At 42.9% G+C, this 22,566-nt stretch overlaps 1 protein-coding gene across 1 annotated transcript; it reads left to right on the top strand.

Moving 5' to 3' along the window:
• Positions 1-79: 79 nt before the first annotated feature.
• Positions 80-21,343, top strand: Ndufb5 (NADH:ubiquinone oxidoreductase subunit B5). The gene is made up of 6 exons (XM_076573887.1): positions 80-239; positions 8,973-9,061; positions 10,239-10,305; positions 11,787-11,848; positions 12,852-12,958; positions 21,148-21,343. Exons 1-6 carry the CDS (start codon positions 116-118, stop codon positions 21,266-21,268), a joined length of 570 nt encoding a protein of 189 aa, XP_076430002.1. The 5' UTR covers positions 80-115; the 3' UTR covers positions 21,269-21,343.
• Positions 21,344-22,566: the final 1,223 nt, after the last annotated feature.

The following is a 22,566-nucleotide window of genomic DNA, read 5'->3' as shown; positions in this document are numbered from 1 at the left end:
AGGAACCAGCCTCTGCCCTTACTCAACATGGCCGCCCCAGCGTTCGCCTTCACTGGTGGATTGTCCCTCCCGGCTCCCGTTGCTCACCCCACTTCCTCCCCTGCCCGGAGTAGCCATGGCGGCCATGAGCCTGCTGCAGCGGGCTTCGGTTGCCGCGCTGACAGCGCTGTCTGGCCGCCGTGCTGGCACCAGGCTCGGAGTCGGGAGTTTTCTCACACGGAGCTTCCCGAAGACTGTCGGTGGGTGCAGGCCTTGGAGACGCGGGTGAGAGGGGGGGAGGGCTGTTTCCAGGTGACCTTGGGGGCCTCGGAGGGAGGGAGCAGGGACAGAGTTGGCCTGGGGCTTCTGGAGCGGGCGCGGGCGCCGACTGTGTGAGGGGCTGCTGCAGGAAACCGATGGCCTTGTCTTAGCGTTTGTGAAGCTCGTTGTCGCTCACTGCTTGCTTGCGGCCAGGCTAGACCGGCGTGCAGCTGCCGCCCGCGTCTCCAAGGGCAACACGGAGGTCCCAACTTGCCACCCTCCGGCCCCAGGCCTGGGATCACAGGCTGGCGCCACCTCGCTGGGATCACAGCGGAATCTGGAGAGGTGGCACCCGCAGCTGGTTCTAACCCGCAGACAGGAATCTGCTGAGAAGCGCACTGAGTTGAAGGCTGCAATGATGTTCTAGGCGCGAGGTGACAGCTCCGTTAGGCACAGTGGTAACTGCCTGAGGAGCTCACGACATTTTAGAAGCCCACAAAAATGTTTTATGTTTGTTTTTTAAAAGACAGATTGAATGAATGTTCGATAATGAGTTCAGCCCAGATTGTATCTGTTTTGTGTTAATGCAGGCTTAACTGTCTTGCAGTGGTTCTCAACCTGTGGGTCACGACCCTTTCACAGGGGTCTCCTAAGACCATCAGAAAACACAGATATGTACAGTATGATTCATAAAAGTAGCAAAATTGCAATTATGGAGTAGCAACAAAAATAATTTTATGATTGGGGTCACCACAACACGAGGAACTGTATTTAAGGGTCGCAGCAATTGGAAAGTTAAGGACCACTGCTATTTAGAAAAGAGCCTAAGAGAGCTCAGGTCTCAGGACAGTCATAGTGAGGGCTTAGGAACCTGACCCGGGTCCCTCTGCTTTCTAGAAGAGTAAACGTAGCTAAATACTACATGCTGAGTATTCGATCTATTTTCTCGCTCCAAAGACTCTGGAAAGTAATGTAATGTTAGTCCCTCATTTTACAAAAGAGGAAATCTACTTAATTAATATTAAAAAATAATTCGACACTTTACTACATTAGCAATAATGGTGGCCGAAGTTTATCGAGCATCTGTTAAGTGCCAGGCACTGCTTTACGTGTTAATTCGTTTAATCCTGTTGGTCAGAGATAGACAGTTTAATTTGCCTTGTGCAATACAGAAAAATAAAATTTTTACCCTAAAACCAAAACCATTCTCTCCAGTCTCTAAACATCTCGTCCCATTTTCCCTCCTTTTTTCTCTCACGTTGAGTGGCTCCGTTATGTAATGAGGCCGTATGCATAGAGACCTTCTGGGAACCATCAGTGCTTTTAAAATTTCTAGCAGGAATTTAAATTTCATGCAAACTCCATGTGCTAACACTACTTGGTAAAAATCTTTTCACAAATCATTTTTATTACAAATATCCTCAGATATCCAGGTAGAGATCCCTCGACTCCTCCCCCAAAGGGTGCTTGATGGTATCTAGCTATAGTGGGTAAGAGTCCCATGTTTCTTCTCTTTCTGCACTGTTCCCCACTTCTGCAGTTTTGAGAGGACCAGGAGGATGTCTCAGGTCCTCTAATGAGAACAGGGGACATCTTCTAACTGCTTGTTCTGACAGTGACTGATTCACTGTGTCACTGCTTTCACAGGCACACTGTGTCACCGTCTCCAGAAAGATTGCTAACCCCCTCACCCATCTTTTCTCTGGTGCTAGACTGCCTAGATTCAAGTCTTGGTTGCAGAATTTAGAAGCTCTATGACCTTGAGTCAGCACCTCTTGGAAGCTGAAGGTCATGATCTTCATTTCCTCATCTGGAAGATGATCATTGTAGACATCTCACAGAGTAGTTGTGAAGAAGTGTTGAGTAAGAAATGTTTCTAGCACCATGCACCCATACATTAGTCTTTTCAAAACAAGTCATCAAATACACACAGCATGAAATTGGCCCTTTGTTTTATTTGCTTATTTCTTTGGTACTGCTGATGAAATACAAACTTTTGCATATGCTAGTCAGCTGAGTTCTTTCCCCTGGGCTGCATCCCTAAACCCTCTTTTCCTTTCTCTTTACTCTATAAAAATTTGAGACAGAGTGTCACTAAGTTGCCCAGGCTGGTCTTGAATACACTCTGCTTTACAGGCTGGCTTTGAATACACTCTGCATTACAGGCTGGCTTTGAATACACTCTGCATTACAGGCTGGCTTTGAACTGTTGGTGAACTTTTCTTTCCCACCCGCCAGTTCCCAAATAACTAACATAGAGACTTGTTATTAATTGTAAAAGCCTGACCAATAGCTTAGGATTATTACTAACCAGCTCTTGTAACTTAACCCATTTCTACTTACTTACTTGCTGCCATGTGGTTCATGGCTTGTTACCTCATTTTGTATACTTCCTGCTTCCTCTACATCTGGCTGGAAACTCTCAGACTCCACCCTTCTTTCCATGTCATCCTAGTCTGGCTCTCCCACCCAATCTCTTCTTGCCCAGCTATAGGCCAGTCAGCTCTTTATTAACCAATGAGAGTAATACATCTTTACAATGTACAAAGATTGTTCCACAGCATTGAACCTCTGGTGCTCCTGTCCCAATCTTACAAGTAGTTGGATTGAGCATCTGAAAGGTGGAATTCCAATCTAAGGGCTTCCTGTCATTGAAGTTGTGCCCTTGAAGGGAATATTGGGACATCAGCCCCTCCTCTTCCTCTCTCTGCTTCCCAGCCACTAGAAGATGAACAGTCTATTCTTCTACATACTCCCCATCATGCTTTTTCACAGGCTCAAACAGCAAGGCTTGCATCTTATGAATGGGAAACACTGAATCCCTTTCCATTATAAAGCTAATATATCACAGATATTTTTCAGGTAGAGGAACGCTATATGAACAAAGTACTATGAACTCAGACAAGGAATGTACAATGTGTAAAATGAATATGAGAATTGTTTTAACAATCAAAACTGGCAGAAGTAGTGGGTGGGTTTTCTGTTGTCTGGATGTGGGGCTTTTGGAAGATCTAGGTGCTGAGAGTGGGGCCAAAGGAGGTCAGGACCTAATTGGGGTGGAGGGGGCTTGGATACAAAGCTCAAGTGCCTATGCATGTAGAGGTTAGAGGACAACTTGTGGGAATCAGTTCTCCTTCCACTGTGTGGGATCCGGTGACCAAACTCAAGTTTTCAAGCTTGGCAACAAATGCCCTTCCCTTCTGAGCCACCTCACTAGTCCTTCTTAGAATCATTATCAATTTGTCATTGGTAAGTGATGAAAGACTGACAGGTGTAAGGAAGAGGACTTAGATTCTTGGACCAGATAATTAAAATGGTACTTTAAACTGAGAATATAGAGAAAGATGGTGAATGACCAGTTTTTGATGGTTTGAAACAAAGTTGCTACATTTTCTTAATCTTGACATCAATTATGGTCAGCAAACTCTAAATAACTTTCCTGAGTGATTTGCATATTTAAAACTGTTTATTGGAGGGGGCTGGAGAGATGGCTTGGTGGTTAATAGTGTTGATCTTCCAGAAGACCTGGGTTCAGTTCCCAGTACCCACATTGCATATCTTACAACAGCCTATATAACTCTGGCTTCAGAGGGACCCTGTTGGGTGTTCTGTGTTGCACAGGCCATTCAAAGGAGAGTCACCCCAGAATGTAATTTTAGGCTCTCTGGCAGCAGGGAGGAACAGTTTCTGTGAGCTGAACCTTGAACCTCTGTTCAGAAATTCATATTTATTGATTGTACACAAAGGTTGTATTTGGGCACAAGTTCCTCATACCAAAGCCCCTTTGATCTATATGTTCTCTGAAGGAAATCATCACAGCCCTGTAACTTTAGTCTTTATTTGTGTACTGCTTGTGGTATCCAATAATTCAAGATACTTCAAGTGTGCCTGGATAGTCTTGTGACCAAAGCCATGCAATGGATGGAAAACTTCCTTAGAAAAATAACACTATAAATCATAGACAATAATCATTGTCTCTACTATGATTTCTTCAAGGTCTAGGTACCTCTAACAAACACTAATACATTCTACTGTTACCCCTAGATACAGTGAGAAACAATTGTTGCATTTTAATGTTTACCCTAGATACAATGACTAGTAGATTTCCACTACATGACCCCATGTGTCTTACCTCCATAGACAACTGCATTCACCTGCATATACCCACACACACCTAAAAAATAATTGTTAAAAAAATCATTTATTGAAGACTTAGGCCTGTAAGCTGTGCGTATCCTTTGTTTTCAGAATGTGAGCAGATGGCCCTCCCACATCAGCAAACAGAGACCTCAGTGCTGTGGGAAGTAGATTTCAGAATAGTTGATGGGAGTAGCATTTATCAGGCATATTTAACCAAATGTAATTGTTAAACAATTAGGTAATGATGTTAAGAAAGAGAAAGCAGTTCACTTTGCTAACCTCAGTAATATTCCTCCAATGCAGCCAGTCCAAGCTTTCTTCTGTTGTTCTTTTTTGGGGGCATGAAGCATTGATACAGGTCTCACTGGGGGGCCCTGGTTGGCCTCCAACTTAAGATTCTCTCCTCCAGTCGCTGCCTCCCAAGTGCCTGTTGTTTTTTATGTTTGCTATGTAGTTGTAATGGCTGTTCACTAAAGCTACATATAATTTAGTCCTCCCACTGTTCCCCAATTGAAAGAGAGAGGTGGGCACTGGGGAAGACTAGAGTTCTACATCTAGATAGGCAGGCAGCAAGGAAACGTGAGACACTGGGCCTGGCTTAGGCTTCTGAGACTCAAAGCCGACCCCCCCCCCCACATTACCTCCAAGGCCACACCTCCTAATGCCCCTCCCTAAGCATTCAAATATGAGTCTATGGGGGCCATTCTTATTCAAACCACCACACTGTCTGTACCCCATTCAAGGCATTTACAGGAATCTAGATTCTGGGGCTTCTCAGAGATCCTTTTGATGGATTGCATGTTTTAGGTTGTGTCTTAGTTATGATTTCTGTTGCTGTGATGAAGCATCATGACCAAAAGCAAGTTGGAGAGGAAAGGGTTTGTTTGGCTTATGTTTCCACACTGTAGTCCATCACTGAAGGAAGCTAGGGCAGAAACTTAGAGGCAGAAGCTGATGCAGAAATTCTGGAGGGGTGCTGTTTACTGGCTTGCTCAGCCTGCTTGCTTTAACCCAGGACCACCAGCCCAGGGATGGCACCACCCACAATGAGCTGGGCCTTCCCCCACCAGTCACTAATTAAGAAAATGCCTCACAGCTGGATCTTATGGAGGCATTTTCTCAATTGGGGTTCCCTCCTTTGCAGATAACTTTAGCTTGTCTCAAGTTGACATAAAAGTAGCCAGCACAATTGACATACACACACATCTCTGTTAAGCTATAACTTTTCCTTTCTTGTTCTTTCCCAAGATCACACATTAATATCAACATTACAATATAAACATTCCAAATTTTAAAGGTCACACAGTCTTTAAAAATTCAAATATTTATAAATTCAGTCTTTTTAAAATAGCCAATCTCTTTTAAAATCCAAAAATCCAAAGTTGTTTAAAATTCAGACTTTTAATTGTGACTTCCTATAAAATCAGAAATATATTAAGTACCTTCTCACTTGAAGAGGGAAGAATCAGGGTACAGTCACAATCTGAACAAAACAAAACTGAACTCCAACAGTGTAAGTAGCTCAATGTCCATGTCTGGGCTGTAGTCTTCTGGGCTTCTCCAAAGGGCTTAGGTCTCTTCTCTGGCTCTGCCCTCTGCAGTGCACACAGCTTGTATTCTAGGCTCCTGCTGGCTCCACTCCTCCATTGTTGCTCTTCTTGGTGTTCATCCTATGGTACTAGCATCTCCAAAATGCTGGGGTTCCTTGTACTTTCACCAATAGCCTCTCCTGCACTCTTCAGGGATTCCAGCCGTGCCTCCCAGTGCCAAGCCTCAGCTGCTCTACATGACCCTTTCATGCCTTCAAAACCCATTACCACTTGGGTGACTCTTACATCCAGCATGAGGTACAACTTTGGTTGCTCTGGAACACAGTTTCCATGTGCTGACCTTGAGGAAACACTTCAAGAAGACTGGTCTCCTCTTAAGTATATATAGCCGACTCTTTAGCCCCAGCATCCATTGTCCCAGCAAAGCAAAAGTTATACTTTAGTGGTTCTGGTCTGTTGTTAATCTCAGCCAGTTCCTCAACTGCAGCTGACTGGACACCTCAGCTTCTTCACACAAAAGGCTCAGTAGGGTCATTGCTTCCCTCTGAAACTTCACAAGCCATTTTTCCATCGATTGTACCGCTCTCAACATTCCTATCTTCCCAGCTCCTACAGAACAGCTCCCTGAGCTCTGAGTGTGCAGTGGACTTTCCACTCTGAAGTTCCAAAGTCCTTCCACAAATGTCCCCCAAAACAACCTGATCAGGTCTGTCACAGCAATATTCCATATCCTGGTACCAATTTTTTTTAGAGTTTCTGTTGCTGTGAAGAAATATGGCCAAAAGCAGATTGGAGAGGAAGGGGTTTATTGGTTTACACTTCCACATTGTATCTATCACTGAAGGAGGCCAGGACAGGAACTCAAATAGGGCAGGAACCTGAAGGCAGGAGCTGATGCAGAGGCCATGGAAGGGTTGCTCACATGGCTTGCTCGGCCTGCTTCTTAGAGAACCCAGGACCAGGCATAGCCCTCCCCCATAAATCTCTAATTAAGAAAATGCCCCCCACCAGGCTTGCTACAGCCCAATCTTATGGAGGTATTTTCTCAGTTGAGGCTCACTCCTCTCCAACGACTCTAGCTTGTGTCAAGTTGACACAAAACTACGCAGCGCAGGTAGAACAAACCCAACCAACTTCTTCCCTAAGTGAACAGTGATTGTTCTCTGCTCCTTCCACTTGCCTCTCTGAACTGGCTCTTCCTTCTGGGCCTGTTTTCTGCTGCTGTTCTGTTTCTTCCCTTTGCTGCCCTCATAGACTTGAGATCCCTTGTCCTCTGTTTTTCTCCCAGCAGGGTCTCTATCCACCTTAGACTCTAGGCCTGGCAGAGGACCTGCACACAAATGGGCATCTCAGTCCGTAGTGACTAGTGAGTGGTTTGTAGTATCATCCAGCTGACTTTCTTCCGTGATGGTAACTTTTTAAAAGGGTTTGTGAAGACATGTCAGGGTCTCTTATCTTGTTACTTCTGTAGTGTTACTAGTATGGTTTGTACTTAGTAAGTTCTTTGGGTAATTAACTTCCTAAACCCACTGTTAGCTGCTTCAGGTGACTCAAGAATCAAGACAGATCCTACCTTCAAAACATAGTTAGAAGTGACAGGAATAATAGCAGGTAGACTTGGTCCTCTGTACCCATGCAGCAGCAGCATCACACCTGGCCAACTGTAGCCCTCTGTATTCACTTACTTGCCAGGATTCTCAGATCCAGCCAACTATGGTTTGAAAATATTTGGAAAAATAAATTGCTCCTGTAACCATTTTTCTTGGTATTATTCCCCAAATAATACAATGTAGCAACAGTTTACATGGTATTCACTGTAATCAGTATTATAAATCTAGAAATTAGAGTATATAGGGGAATGTGTGTGGATTATTATGCTGATGTCATTTTATTTAAGGTCCTTGATCATCTGGAGGTTTTGTTGTCCATGGGACCCAAAACTAGTTCCTCATGGATGCTGACAGCAGAGGATAATTGTGCACATTCCTGGGTGTGTAGTGTTTCAAAGGGAGCATGTCGTCAGATGGAACAGCATCGGCTTCCTGCAGAATATATGTTCTGTGGTCCTGAAAGGGGTGTGTTCCTAGACGTTAAACATGAATAAAGGGTACTGTTCTTTCTTATGTCTGCTAGTGTCGCCATCTAGGGCTCTCAGTTGGGTTCATTTTTGCATTTTCTTTGCTGTGATGACTGCAGTTTCGTCAGTGGGGATCTGAGCAGCAGCATAGCCATCCCTTCTGAATAGTAGTGGTCCTCCTGGGCTTATTAGCCTGTGGATGGTGAGTCTTGTCAGTTTCCATGGAACAAGAGCAGAGAAGGGGTTCAGGAGTCACTTTCCACCTCCACTTATCTCCAACAAGGCTGAAATCATTCCAAATCTTTGATTTGAGGAGGAGGATATTCTTAGTCAGAAATGATTTACAAACAGATTTTGTCAAGATGTGAAGGATGGGGTATAGCTTGGTGGTAGAAATGCCTGGCTAGCGTATGAAAGGCCTGAGTTTAGCCCAATCCCCCCCCCCCCCACACACACACGAGATAGACTGTGTAGTCTATAATAATCAAGTTTCTGCTGGAGATTGGAGTAGATACTGCCAGCCCTGTCCATCTGTGTTGCCGCAGCTTCCTACTTTCCACTTTCTTGGCTAGAAGGTATTATTCACCTTTGTTTTTTAGATAGCTTTAGCATGTTTGTTTATTGTAGGGGAAGCAAAGGTGAGCAGCTTGTCAGGAGCTGCCTTCCCTGCCTGCTTCTAAGGTACAGTGAAATGATTGCTTGATGCTGCTGCAGGGATTGAAATGAGCAGCACTCTGTAACTGCAGAACACTTATGAGCATGTGTGAAGACTGGGCTTCAGCCTGGTTACTACTAAACATTAAAAGAAAATAAAAGCAGCAGCAGCTATATTTGAGACAGCCGGTCAGTCTTTGAAATGCATCCTACCACTTCTGATGTGCAAACAAAGTCCATGCATTCACAATGTCCCACGTCTTCTCTCTCATCCCCTGCATGAGCCCTGTTAAACATTCTCACATTTCCAGCTCCTGTGCGGCACAGTGGGGACCATGGCAAGAAAATGTTCGTCATCAAAGCTTCTTCATACTATGAAGATCGCTTCTTGAGGTTATTGGTGAGTTGAAAATGTTCTTAACTACAAAATGTTTGCGTAGGGGTAATTCCCATTTAGGAAATGTCTTTCATTTGAAAATTACTATTTATTTTTCCTCAGGAGATATAGATTGTGTAGAAGGTCTGATTTGCTACTGAATTTTTAAAGTTAGTTAGAACCCTTTTTCTTTTTCAGGTCAGGTGCCAGCCATTCCTTTTGCTCAGGGTTATGGGGTCTGAAGTCCAATGTGTGTTTCCTCTTTAAGAATAAAAATAAATCTGCAGCACTGGGTGGGCAGTGGCTGCTCAATGCATGTCTGCCTCAGGCCCTGTGGTCCGTTCCAGCACCATGAAAAACTGAGGATGTTCAGAATTTAAAAGCCAGTCAGCTGGTTATTTGTGTCACTAAGACAGTTTTTGAATTAGCAAAGACCCACTGGAAGACTTCTAGTGAAGCATCTTTATTTTAGGATGTGATGTTTTTTTAATTTATGCTATTTGAATACTGATTCTAAGGTGACATTCCTAATTTAGCAGAAGGGCAAATGATCCTGCTTATTTTAGAATGCTACTTGTCCGTATCTCATGGTCTAAAAAATACCATCCAGAGGCTTAAGAATGGAGAGTTGTTTGGACTCCGCCATTGCCCCTGAAATGCTCGTCGACAGGACTCTGACTGCCTGAGACCCCCCCAACCCCCCCCCCCCCCCCCCCCCGCCAGCTCTCACCACCTCTTCTTAGCCCTCTTTTAAAAATGACACAGATCTGTCTGTTACCCCAGACTGGCCTCAAACTCACTATGTAGCCAAGGCTGACTTTGAACTCCTGATCCTCCTGCCTCCACTACTAATGCTGGATTCCCAGGAGTGTGCTGTCACATCCCCTGAGTGTCCTCTTTTCTTACCGTGACCAACTCCCCTGACGTTCAGTATCTGAAATGCTATTGTTTTCATACTTTGTTCCAATACAGAATTTTCTTTATTGCATTGCTTTAGCCAAGAAGTCAGTCATTTCAAATATATTGTACTGTACGTAATAGTTGTGTTTAAGAACTAAATCAGAGGAATGTGACAGAAATTGGGCATTCCGATTCCCAAGTTGACATGTTTGTTTAGAAGGATATTAAGGAAACTGAATGAGGATAATTTTGGTAGGAGAAGTAAAGAAGATTATGAGCACCTTTTTGTTTTTCCTCATAGAGGTTCTACATTTTGTTGACTGGGATTCCAGTTGCAATTGGCATAACGCTGGTGAACATATTTATTGGTAAGTCCCTCATCTAGCCCCTCACTCCTCCAAACGGTAACATTTGTGGTCCTATATACAAACTCTGAAAAGGAAATTGGGAACATTTACACTGGTTACTTTGCATTGCTGTGACTGAACACCTGACACAGGCAGCCTAAGGAAGGAAGGATGGCTCAGATGTCATGGTTTCAGAGACACTGGCCTTCCATGCGGTGGATGCTGCAGTGAGAGGGGCACCAGGAGCAGAGGAGACGGGCTGGAACCAGGGTGGCCTTGACCTTTAAAGGCTTCTCTTGTCACTCATTCCTCCCTCCAAGTCCCACCTCCTAAAAGCTCTGTGACCTCTAAGATAGCGTGGGAGCCTGTGGGGACGTTTCTACAGAGAAGGTGGCTTCCAAAGCCTCATCTTCCTTCTCTCCTGTCCTAGTCACTGTCCCATCACTGTGAAGAGACACCATGACCATGACGACTCTTATAAAAGAAGACATTGAATTGGGGGCTTGCTTGCAGTTTTGGAGGGTTGGCCCATTATCATAGTGGGGAGCATGGCGGCAGCCATGGTGCTGGAGCAGTAGCTGAGAGCTTCCTGATCCAAAAGCAGAAAGAGAGCTGGGCCTGCCGTGGGCTTTTGAAACCTCAAAGCCCAGCCCCTATGACACACTTCCTCCAACAAGGCCACACCTCCTAATCCTTGTAATCTTTTCAAACAGTTCTGCTCCCTGCTGACTAAGCATCAAATATATGAGCCTAGGGGGGCCATTCTTACTCAGACCACTTCATCTCCTTTTCTAAAATCATCTTTGACAAGCTGGATCAGGAAAACAGAGTAACGGGGGAAGAGAGTGAAACACACACACACACACACACACACACAGAGAGAGAGAGAGAGAGAGAGAGAGAGAGAGAGAGAGAGAGAGAGAGAGAGAGTGAGTTAGTTAGTTAAAATTCATCCTGGAGTCTCTAAGCATCGAATGCATGTAAAAGGTCTTCTGAGCAGTATCTTAAAATACTGATTGATTTTGAGTCTTAGAATGTTTTATCTGGTAGATTTACAGAGGTGTAGTGGTATTTGCTCTGCCTGTGACCTTGGGCTATAAGGCCCAAAGGAGGTGATGCTTCTTGCCATTGTACGGGACTTCTTAAAGGAAAGGGAGAGGGGTCACGTGGGTCTGTCTCCTTTGGGCCCTATAGCCCAGAGTCATGGGCGGACCAAATACCACTACACAGAAGAGCAAAAGTTAAAACAAACAGTGTATCCTTTAGTATGTCTTGTTATATAAGAACCAGGTGGGAGGCTCTGCTGAGATGCTGGTGGTCCTGTTGTACACTAGAAGATGGCTAGAGCTCTCCGAGGACTCATCTTTTCCCAGTGAGTCTAGCACATTAGAGGAAGCAGCCCTTGGAACCCTGAGGAGCTGGCTGCTGACTGCCATGGAAGGGCTGGTGTGGAGCTGGTGACCCAGTGCTAATCGAGCGTCATCACCATTTTCTCTCACTAGGTGAAGCTGAACTTGCAGAAATCCCAGAAGGCTACATCCCAGAACACTGGGAGTATTACAAGGTTTGCACAGCTCTTGAAAATTCTTGTTGGGTAGCTTGTTAATGTTGTGGTAAATGTCTTAATTAGACAACTATGATATAGTTTTTCACATCAAGGAGATGATACATTTTAAACTTAAAAATTCTTTTTTAGATTTATTTTATATGACTAGGTGTTTTGCCTAAATATATGAGTGTGCTCCACATGTGTGCTTGGTACCTGAGGTGGCCAGAAGGGTATCAGGTCCCCTGTAACTGAAGTTGCTGATGCTTTTGAGCCACTTGTGGATGCTGGGAATTGAACCCAGATCCTCTGCAAGAGCAACAAGTGATCTAAACTGTTGAGCCATATTTCTAGCCCACAGTATTGTTTAATTTCTTTTTATAAGTAACAATTCTTGGTACTTTTTTCATTAAAAAAATTATGATAAACTTTATAGGCTAAACTAAATAAGCACAGACTATGCTTATTTCTGCTCTCTAGTGGAAAGGTCTTTGCATTTGGGTCAGTAGAATTTGGTTTGTCTCCTGCCCTGCTTGAGCTGTAGCCCTCAGTGCAGTGTGAAGGAAGCACCCAGGCTGGGAACTGAGGCAGTCAGTCAGATGCTGCACCTCGGTGCTCACAGGCTTGGGCCTGAGGCAGACGGTCAGATGCTGCACCTCAGTGCTCACAGGCTTGGGCCTGAGGCAGACGGTCAGATGCTGCACCTCAGTGCTCACAGGCTTGGGCCTGAGGCAGACAGTCAGATGCTGCACCTCAGTGCTCACAGGCTTGGGCCTGAGGCAGACAGTCAGATGCTTCACTTCAGTGCTCACAGGCTTGGAACTGAGGCAGACCGGTCAGATGCTGCACCTCTGTGCTTATCTCAAAAGTGGGGGCAAAAAAGTGTGAACCTAGTGGTTAAAATGATTTAAAACATAGCAAAGTTTTTGGCATGTAGTGTTTTAGTCATTTGAAACAGTAGTCAACCAGAAAAGCAAACATCCTCCAGAAGGTAATTGATTTTAAACAAATTTTCCCTTAGCATCCAATATCAAGATGGATTGCCCGAACTTTCTATGATAGTCCCGAAAAGAATTATGAAAGAACCCTGGCTATTCTCCAGATTGAAGCTGAAAAGGCTGAGTTACGGTAGGAGAAAGGGGTGGGAGGGATTAATAGAGTGGTGTCAGCACCTAGAGGTCTGTGTGAAGCTTCAGCTGGGGAGAGGGCTTGCCTGGGAGGAGGAGGAGAAGGAGGAGGAGGAGGAGGAGGAGGAGGGGGAGGAGGAGGAGGAGGACTGTGTCACTGTGTTGCTGACTGGGGAGATGATAGCTCATATTGAAGGAACTCTCTCCTTTTTTAAAAAAATGGTTATGGGTATATGTTTCTGTGTGTGTGTGTTTACCATGTGTGTGCAGGTCCACGGGGGCCACAGGAGGGTGTCAGATCTTCTGGAGCTAAAGTTACAGAGCCACCAGACATGAGTGCAGCAGTGCTCTTAACCCTGGAACTCTTAAATAAACTGCTCTGCACACAGCAGCCCATTCTACACATGTGGTTTCCTCCTGTCCCACCTCATTAGGAACTGCGCAGTAGAGCATCAGGAACTACATCTGTAACCCTGTGAACCTGTTTCTAGAGGAAATAGTTATTAAGTTACCTTGGTGCAGATGCAGCCCTCTTACACACTGCTTAGCACTGTGCCTTTCAGCTAACCATCTGTCTGTGATGACATGTGCCTTAAGTACTATGCTTCTCTCAGTCCAGGGATTGCCTTAGTTTTTTTGTTGTTGTTTGGTTGATTTTGTTTTGCTTGATGTGTGTCTGTGTACAGGTAGGTGTGTGTGTGTGTGTGTGTGTGAGTGTGTGTGTGTGTGTGTGTGTGTGTGAGAGAGAGAGAGAGAGAGAGAGAGAGAGAGAGAGAGAGAGAGAGAGAGAGAGAGAGAGAGAGAAAGTGTTTGTGTGCCTGTGCCTGTGCCTGTGGAAGCCAGAGACAATCTCAGGTATTGTTCTCAGTCTCTGTCCACCATTTTTTTTTTTTTTTTTTTTTTAAATTTTGAGACAGAGTCTCTTACTGGCCTGAAGCTTGTCAAGTAACTAGGCTGACAGTTGGCTAGCAAGCTCCAGGACTGTTTGTACCTCCTCAGTATTGGAATATGAGCCCAGATAATTTTACATGGGTTTTGAGGTTGAAATCATGACCTTGCAAGGCCAGCTCTTTACGGACTGAGCCATTTCCTCAGCCTTGGCCTTTTTTTTTTGGCCTGTAAATTGTTTTGTTTTTAATTTCTCATTTTGGTAAGAACGTTGTAGATGAGTGTTGAATTTGCATCATTTTTACTTCCTTTCTTCTCCTCACTCCAACTCCTCCCATGTCCCCCCTCCTCAAATTGATGAACTCTTTCTCTTTAATTACTATAGTTACATATTCTGCATAATTATATTTAAAAGAGTAGGGGGAAAAGGATTGTATCTGGTCCTTTTTAAAAAGTTGAGTAAATATACTCCTTAGGTCACAGTTACAAAGGTATATAATAATCTTATAAGTAAGGCTAGAAAGCTGGCTAACAATTATGAAGTGATTATACAGTTGCACATTTCTGGTCATAAGAAGATTAATATATGAGGCCAAGGGTTAATGGAGAAGGGATGGCCTTGGAGGTGGCCTAGGGAAAGCATCGTGTGCAGACAAGACTACCTAGATTAAAGGAGGATGAGGACAGAGTGGGGCTCTGATTTCTTCTTCTGTTTTAACAACTGAATATCAAATGTAGGCCATTTAGTGTGATGCTGGTGAGGGAGACTCCACTTCTCGTGGAGAAGTTCCCTTTCCTAACAATGATAGCAGCAGTATAGGCAGAGGGCAGCAGGTCTTCCATGAGGGCAGACAGGACTCTCACATGGGCACATTAGTAGGCATTCTGTAGCCAACTGTGCTAACATTGTAAAGATGGGAAAACAGACAAGCATTGTCACAAAGCCATGGAGCAGGGCCTGTGGAAAGAATTGATTAAGTGATGCCTTAACTACATAAGTCACATGGTCAAAGTCAAGAGTCCCTAACTTTGTTTGTAAATGTGTAGTAGATGTCTGCCTCCATGTGACTGTGTGCATTAAAGCCAGACTATGATGTATATAATGATTAAATCTGTAGCCAAGACTGTCAGATTGTTTTCTTTTTCATTAATTTTTTTACTGTGTAAAATAATGGTTTTCCTGATGACACCTTCATAAACATATTTCATTGTACATTATTCATCTTCACCTCCCATTTACCTTCTCTTATTCTCTCTCCTCCTCCTGATCTCTTCCTGTCCTTCCTCCCTCACACTGGTCCCATTCTGCTCCCAATAGTTCTCCATCTACATTTGTGTCCTGTGTATCTCTGTATATATCAGTTTGTATGAAATCTGGATTCCACATAGTAGAGAAGACATGTTAGGCTTGTCTGGCTTTATCATTCAACATGATGATCTCCAGCTTCATGGATTTTTCTCATATGGCATGATTCCATTTTTCTTTGACTAAATAGAATTCCATTGTGTACATGTACCACATTTTCTTTATTCATTCATCTGTTGATAGACTCCTAGGCTGCTTCTGAAGCATTAATCTAATTAATCTTTATCAATAAAAATCAGGAGTAAGATATTAGGGTAAAAACTTGAAATACCAGAGAAGCAGGAAAGTAGCAGCCAGTTGATTCTTACCTCTACCGTTTCTCCTCCATCCCAAAAGGTGTAGTTCTCCTCTCTGTACAGACCTCCAGACCTCTATGGTTAACTAGAGGCTAGCTTCATCCTCTGACTCCAAGCAAGCTTTATTTGTTGGAATACAACATATCACACAGCATTTCCCCCCTTTTTGTCTAAATAAATATTGAAGGTTTTAACTAACAGAAAAACTATATACAATAAATACAATAACTATATACAAATATATACAGGTAATAATTACATTAGCAATGTCTAGTCCAGAGCATTTGAAAAATTCAGAAAAAATACTCCATTATCTATCCTATCTTGGTGAGTCCAAAGTGTTGTACCTAATTCACTTTCTATCCTAACTTGCATTACCAACTCCAAAATAGCTTTTTTATGTCTCTCAACCTTTTACAGTTTATACCATTCGTTAAGGAAACCCATAACTATAACTATCCAGTCTCAGGTCCATCAGATTCCTGAGAAGGATATACTATTACCTGAGTAAACAGCAAGTGCAGAGTAAACAACTTCCAAAACTAAGAAATGACAGAAACATCTGGCTGCCTAGGCAGTCACCCAAGGTTCCTCTGTAACGTTGGGGCATCCATCTTCAGCCTGTGGGCCTAGAATATCTGACAGACTTTTCTGTGAAGCAGGATTTTCGAAGGACTGTCCCACCTTCTCTTGGCAAGGATTGGCAGTCACTTTCTTTTGTGTCCTGCTTGTCCAATTTGGACAGCATACTGTCAGCAGCCAAGGCAAGGGCACTTCCTTGCCCAGTGGCTAACTTTTGCCACAAAGAAATTCCATATGGAGTTTCTTCGATGCCCATCATCTTCTCTGAAGTAAATTGGTGCTGCCAGGAGCAGACATGTCTCGTCAAAAAAAAAAAAAAGAACCTTATGGTATTAAAACAACCTACACGCCATATTCCTTAGGTCTCTGCAGTGTTTGAAGACCACCTATCTATCTAAAGTATATCTGTTTGACCTTCAAAACATAACTTAACTTGACTACAAGTTTGATTGTAATAGGTGACTAACTACTAACCTGCATTTCTTTATTATCCTAAATCGTTTGTTATAATAACTTTCAAGGACTAGAAATTTACATTACATTGTTAAATGAGCTGCATAGGTACAATACCTTGAACAAGAGTAGAAATGTACGTACAGTATGTCCTAATCAAAATAACCTTAAATTATATCAATATACAAAAATATCTTAAACAAGAGTAGAAACATATACAAAAATAACCTCAAATTTGTATCAATATACAAAAATCCATATCAATGTAAAATATTTAAGACTAGTAGTCACTTTTTTGGTTAAAAGTAGATTCAATCTACCATTTTATCCTATTTCTGTATCCCCCCTTTTTCTTTTTAGAACAATATCCCTGAATCTAATCTCCTTTGTTCAGCTTTTTCCCTGACCATAACCAATAACAACTTGTAACCAACCACACTAAACAATGACAGATATCCATAACCCACTGAACACCACCCACTCCACCTCTTGGGAATGTGGACGTCATGTTCTTAAAATTATTTCCTGCTGCCTGAGGGTGATGGCATCTTTAGGGGACCCTGAAAAAAAATTGAGATTATTGTCAAGTCCTGGGAGAGGTAGCTCTATCATTTGTTGTCCAGTCTCAGCATAATGGGAAAGTGCAGGGCTTGTCTCAAGTCCTGGTTAGAATAGTCTGTGAGACTGGATGATCACAGCTAGCCACCTCAAAATTGTCCTGAGTAGTTTGTAGTCCAAAGCCAATCTTTGGGTGGTGTTTGTCAGCTTAGTGGCATTGCCACAATCCAGGTGGAATCGTTGTGGGACCCCATCCTTCTTTTGGAGACTTCAGTGGTTGCTTTTAGGCAAGGTCATGGTTTACTTCAGAAAATGTAAACATTTAAATGTCATATGTAACAGATCTCAAAAGAAGTTAAAGGATCAATATTTATTACATACAACCAGAGTACAAAAACTTAATTCCTAGTATCTGATAGAGACTCAAACTCGAAATTATGTACAGGGAGCTAGATGAAGCCTTTTTCTAGAATTAGTTAGTATTCTATATGACCATTAATATCAAGACAAAAAGTTTAAAATATGTATATATTAATTTTATAAATTTTGAGATAGTTATACCTTAAGAAAAGTTCTAAAGAGTCAAAATAAAACCAAAGGATTGTGATGAGTGGCAATAGAATAGTCCTTTAATTTTGGTTTTTCTTCTGTCCCGTATTGTATGGCTCTTCTGACATGAGACAGAGATTTTGGATTTTCCTTTTTTTTTTTTAAAGATTTATTTATTTATTATGTATACAGTGTTCTGTCTGCACACACCCCTGCAGGCCAGAAGAGGGCACCAGATCCCACTACAGATGGTTGTGAGCCACCATGTGGTTGCTGGGAATTGAATTCAGGACCTTTGGAAGAACAAGCAGAGCTCCTAACCTCTGAGCCATCTCTCCAGCCTGGATTTTCCTTTTAACAGCATGCTTGGGTTTAGAGGAGGAAAGAGTCATGCTCCAACTTCAAAGCCAGCTTTAATTTTTAATTGAACTGGGACTAAAATCAGACCATTTACATTATGTGTCTGTAGAGAACAGCAGAAACAAACATTTGGGAAGATTTATGAAATTTTATCCTGTTGGAAATGTGATATACCAATAGTCCAATTTACTCTTTTTCTTAGGACATTTTCTCAGGATTATTTGTCCCTTTTCTTCACATGTCTCATTTGTCCAGTGATCCTCAGGTTCCTTAACTGAATGCCTTCATTCTCCTAGAAAGACAAAAACAAAACCCTGCCCCAACCCTAACTTTGGGGAGTTTCCCTTTTGGCAAGTTATGTCTGATCAAATGAAAAACATTTGTTAGTCTTGTAAGTTAGTTTAGATTGAATGGTCACACTGGTTGATGAACTATCACCTCTTCTAATCAAGAGGTCTCTCTTGTTAGAATCTAATCTTTATCAATTTTGATGGTATCCATAGCTTTTCTTTTCCTGTACAATGTCATTTATTTGTATTTTTAACTTTGGTCTTTGATCATTTATAAAAGTTTGCCAAAATATTTGCTTTATGGTTTCTCCTGAATTTTTTGTTTTATCGTCTAAATCCAGAACAGCTTTTTTTTTTTTTTTTTTTTTTTTTTTTACAATAGGCATTAGGACCATTAATTGCTCTGGGGAAGAGTTTCCCCTATGGTGACAGGTTCTGAACCAAATTGGACATGGGGGCCTATAAGAGCCCCCACCCCAAGGCATTTCCCAATGGCAAAAGGTTACTTTGTCCCTTGTTGATCTGCATTCATTGGTTCAATGTCTGCCTTTGCTGGACCTTCTGCATACTCCAGAAGGCAAGGGTCTTCAGTTTGGATTAGAAGAAACATTGTTTCTAGGAACACCTTGTCTACAATCCCTTTTTAGGTGACCTTGTTTGCCACAATTAAGATACTTGACATTTTGATTTTTCTTCAAGCCTCTAGAAATCATTTCTCCTATCCAAGCATCATCATGTTTATGAGATTCAATATTGACTGTATCCCAGATCCATTCCTCTATGGGTGCTGATCTTGACTTTAAAGGCCTAATTACCCTTTTGCATTGTGCATTAGCATTTTCAAAAGCCAACAATTCAATTATTTGTTTAGCTTCTGAATTTGATATCATTCTAGTCTTTGTAAAAAAAAAAAAAATCAATGAAGGTTTCTTTTGGGCCCTGTATAACTTTAGTAAAAGACTCAGTTATCTTTCTGAATTCTTCAGTTCTGTCCCAAGCATTCAAAGCTGCTGTACAGCATAGAGCCAGGGTGTGGTCAACATACAGAGACTGTCTTTGTACATCAGCATAATCACCCGCATCAAGAAGTTGCTCTTGGGTGATTTCAGTGCCTATAGCCCTACTCCATTGTTCAATGGTCTTAGCCTCATCTTTCCACCAGGTCCTCCACTGTTATTGAGGACCAGGTTCCAATACTGCTGTAACCAAGTCTCTCCAGTCTTATGGGACAGTTCTGTTACTAGTTGATCCATTTAGATTGAATTTAATATCTGCTTCACAAAAGGTGAATGCATACCATATGAGACTATTGCTTCCTTGAATATCCTCAAGTCTAACATTTCCACAGTAATCCAGCCAGCTCTTACATAGCCTTGGGGGTATCTGTTATTTGGCAGTTGTTCCTGTAAGGTTACTGGATAAATTAAGGTTGGTTGTTTGAAAACACTGGGCTGTTCCTCTCTAATTTTATAATGTAATGATGAGGTTGGTTCTTCTTTAAATTCCTCTGTCTGGGTCTGAATATCTCTATGATCTGTTTTAATAAATTTTTCTAAGGTCTGTATCTTGGCAGTCATATCAACCAACTTTTTTTAGAGATAAACCAAGAATTATCAAACTGAGAATAAGGATTATCAAAATGATAACTAACATTTTGTCAATCTGGGTTAAGATGATTATCTCTTCATTTAATTGTTCTATTTTTAAACCACTAATCGTGTAATCATACAGAGACCTAACTCCCTCCATGGTAATAGTATTTCCCATTTTTTAACATGGGACAGAACTCTCTCTCTTTTTTAAAACTAATTTCCCCCTTTAAGAATTTCCAATTGTCTCCCCAAATCTGATGATGACGGTGAAGCGTGAGGCTGGCTGCTGCTGTCGAGCATGTCTGAGTGGAGAACACAGGCTTCACTGAGGACAGCTGCAGCTGCTAGCATGTAGCTGTGAGCTAAGTGTGTGGTGGTTACAAGAACAGTAGAAGCCCAAGTGGGTGTCAAGGTGGCTACCTAGTATGGCAGCAGCCCAAAGGGGAGGTTCTGAGGAAGCCCGAAACCCACAGGGAGGGGGAGCAAGCTGTCTGAAAAATGCACACGGGAGCATGTGAAGTGGTGGGAGCTCCCTGAAGGCAGAGCTGGTGGGTGGTGAGGGGCTAACTCCAGTGGCATTCAGAACCCAAGTGCCTGTGGAGATTGCTGCAGAGAGGCTGCAACAGAAAACTCCCAGACTCACTTGGAGGGCTTGGGGAAGAAAGGGAAAGCCTGGCCAGTGGGAAGGTGACTCCGGTGGACGCAGCTCTCGTGTGCAGCTTCAGTGTGTGCTGGTGGCTGCAAAGCCACTGGCAAGTGACTGTTTTATGACCCAAAAGTTGGACGCCAGATGATGTGCTAATCTAATTAATCTTTATCAATAAAAATCAGGAGTCAGATATGGGGTAAAACCCTGAAAGAAGCAGGGGAGCAGCTGCCAGTTGCTTCCTACCTCCACCGTTCTTCCTCTATTCCAAAAGGCCTAGATCCCCTCTCTGCCCCACCTTATCACTTCCTGTCTCCTCTCTGTACAGACCTCCAGACCTCTGTGGTTAAGTAGTGGCTAGCTCCATCCTCTGACTCCAAGCCAAGGTGTATCTGTCAGAACACAAACAGTATCACATGGCATGCTTTCATGTCTGGCTGTTGTGAACAGGACCATGGGTGGTCAGCTCTGTGTCTGGTGTGCCATGAACGGTGTAACTGTGTCCTGTGGTGGCTCTGTTTGCTTTTCTGAGGAACTCTGTGCTGACTGCTGTAGTAGCTCACCTGCTGATGTGCCCATTCCCACACTGTTGTTGTTTCCTTTGTTTCAGGTTAAAGGAGCAGGAAGTTCGAAGACTGATGCGTGCCCGGGGTGATGGACCCTGGTTTCAATTTCCGACCCCTGAGAAGGAATTCATTGATCATTCTCCAAAAGCAACTCCTGACAACTGACAATTCATTTGTCTAAGAACAGTGTGTTCTCTCTAGTGGAAAGAAATGAATAAATATTCTGTATTTTTAATCTGATGCACACAAGCTTTCATAGCTGTTTGTTCATTTGGTTCAGGTGACGTATTCCACGTGGGCTTTTCAGCTCCATCTGGTGAGATTTACCAGAACTAGAGGTCTGGGAATTTGTGAATCCCTACAATGACAGTGTTGATAGGCTGCTGAGTTCTTTGTGTAGCAGGTGAAAGTGCAGCAGTCCTGTGAATATGCAGGAACTGTAGTCATCAATGTAGTCATCATTGCAGATGGGGTTATTCGGGACTACTTGGAATTTTAACTTTAAGAAATACTGAACCAATCATACAAAAAATGTTAGCACCACAATAAACAAATTTTAGTAAACTAGTCTTAAAGTTTATGATATGACATCTTGCTTTATTTTGGGGGTGCATGTCTTGCTTTTTAAAACTACAAACAGACACACATGCACACTTGAGACACATTCGCTAAACTTCCTTAGAGTGCTGTTTTATTAACACTGGGAAGTAGGGATATAAAGCACAGGTGCTTCCTAAGGCTGGTGTGCCTTTTTACGGGGGCTGGTGGTGGTGTTCAGTAAGCTAAACACACACTCACCTCTGAGCCATGTCTTCAGTCTCCAGCTGAAGTGTGCTTTTACTTTCAGTCCTTTTAGAAGGCTGATGTAGGGCTGAGGATTTGGAAAATGGCAGAGTGCTGTCCCAGCACGCATGAAGCCCTGGGTTTGGTCTCCAGTACTGCATGAAGTATGAGTGAAAGCTGACTCATGGCTGTGGCTATGGCTATCAAGCCTTGACTGACGGCACCAGTGTCTCTTTCCAAAATCGCCATATCAAGTCGTCTTCTGTTTTACAGATGAGGATTGGAGACTTGACATGTTCAGCCTTCATTCTTTCTTTCCAGTGCTTTTGTCTTTAAAGTAGGACAGGCTTTCTTTGCGTGTGTTTTCATTCTTCATGACAGTGGTGTGAACTCACACTGGAGATTCCAGCCAGCGGTTTTTCAGGTGCTGTTCTTGGCCAAATAGGAAGGTGTCTTTTACTACCCACTTGTCTTGCTACCTGCATCCACCAAGGTCTCTGGAGTGCTTGCAGTTCCTTGTTTCCCCAGAAGGGGGTGGCCACACCCCATGACCCCAAGTTTTGTTGTGAGGATTCCCTGTATACATCTCACAATTCTGCCTACTGGCTGAGAGAAGAACACAGGGTCTCCAGGCCCCTGTTTATGCAAACAGTTTGTAGGAGAAATAGAAGAAGTAGGCC

Source organism: Peromyscus maniculatus, chromosome 6, assembly GCF_049852395.1.
Source record: "Peromyscus maniculatus bairdii isolate BWxNUB_F1_BW_parent chromosome 6, HU_Pman_BW_mat_3.1, whole genome shotgun sequence".
In the NCBI taxonomy this organism is placed as follows: domain Eukaryota; kingdom Metazoa; phylum Chordata; class Mammalia; order Rodentia; family Cricetidae; genus Peromyscus; species Peromyscus maniculatus.
Note: the sequence above shows the minus strand (reverse complement) of the source record. Positions and strands in the feature narration are given on the sequence as shown.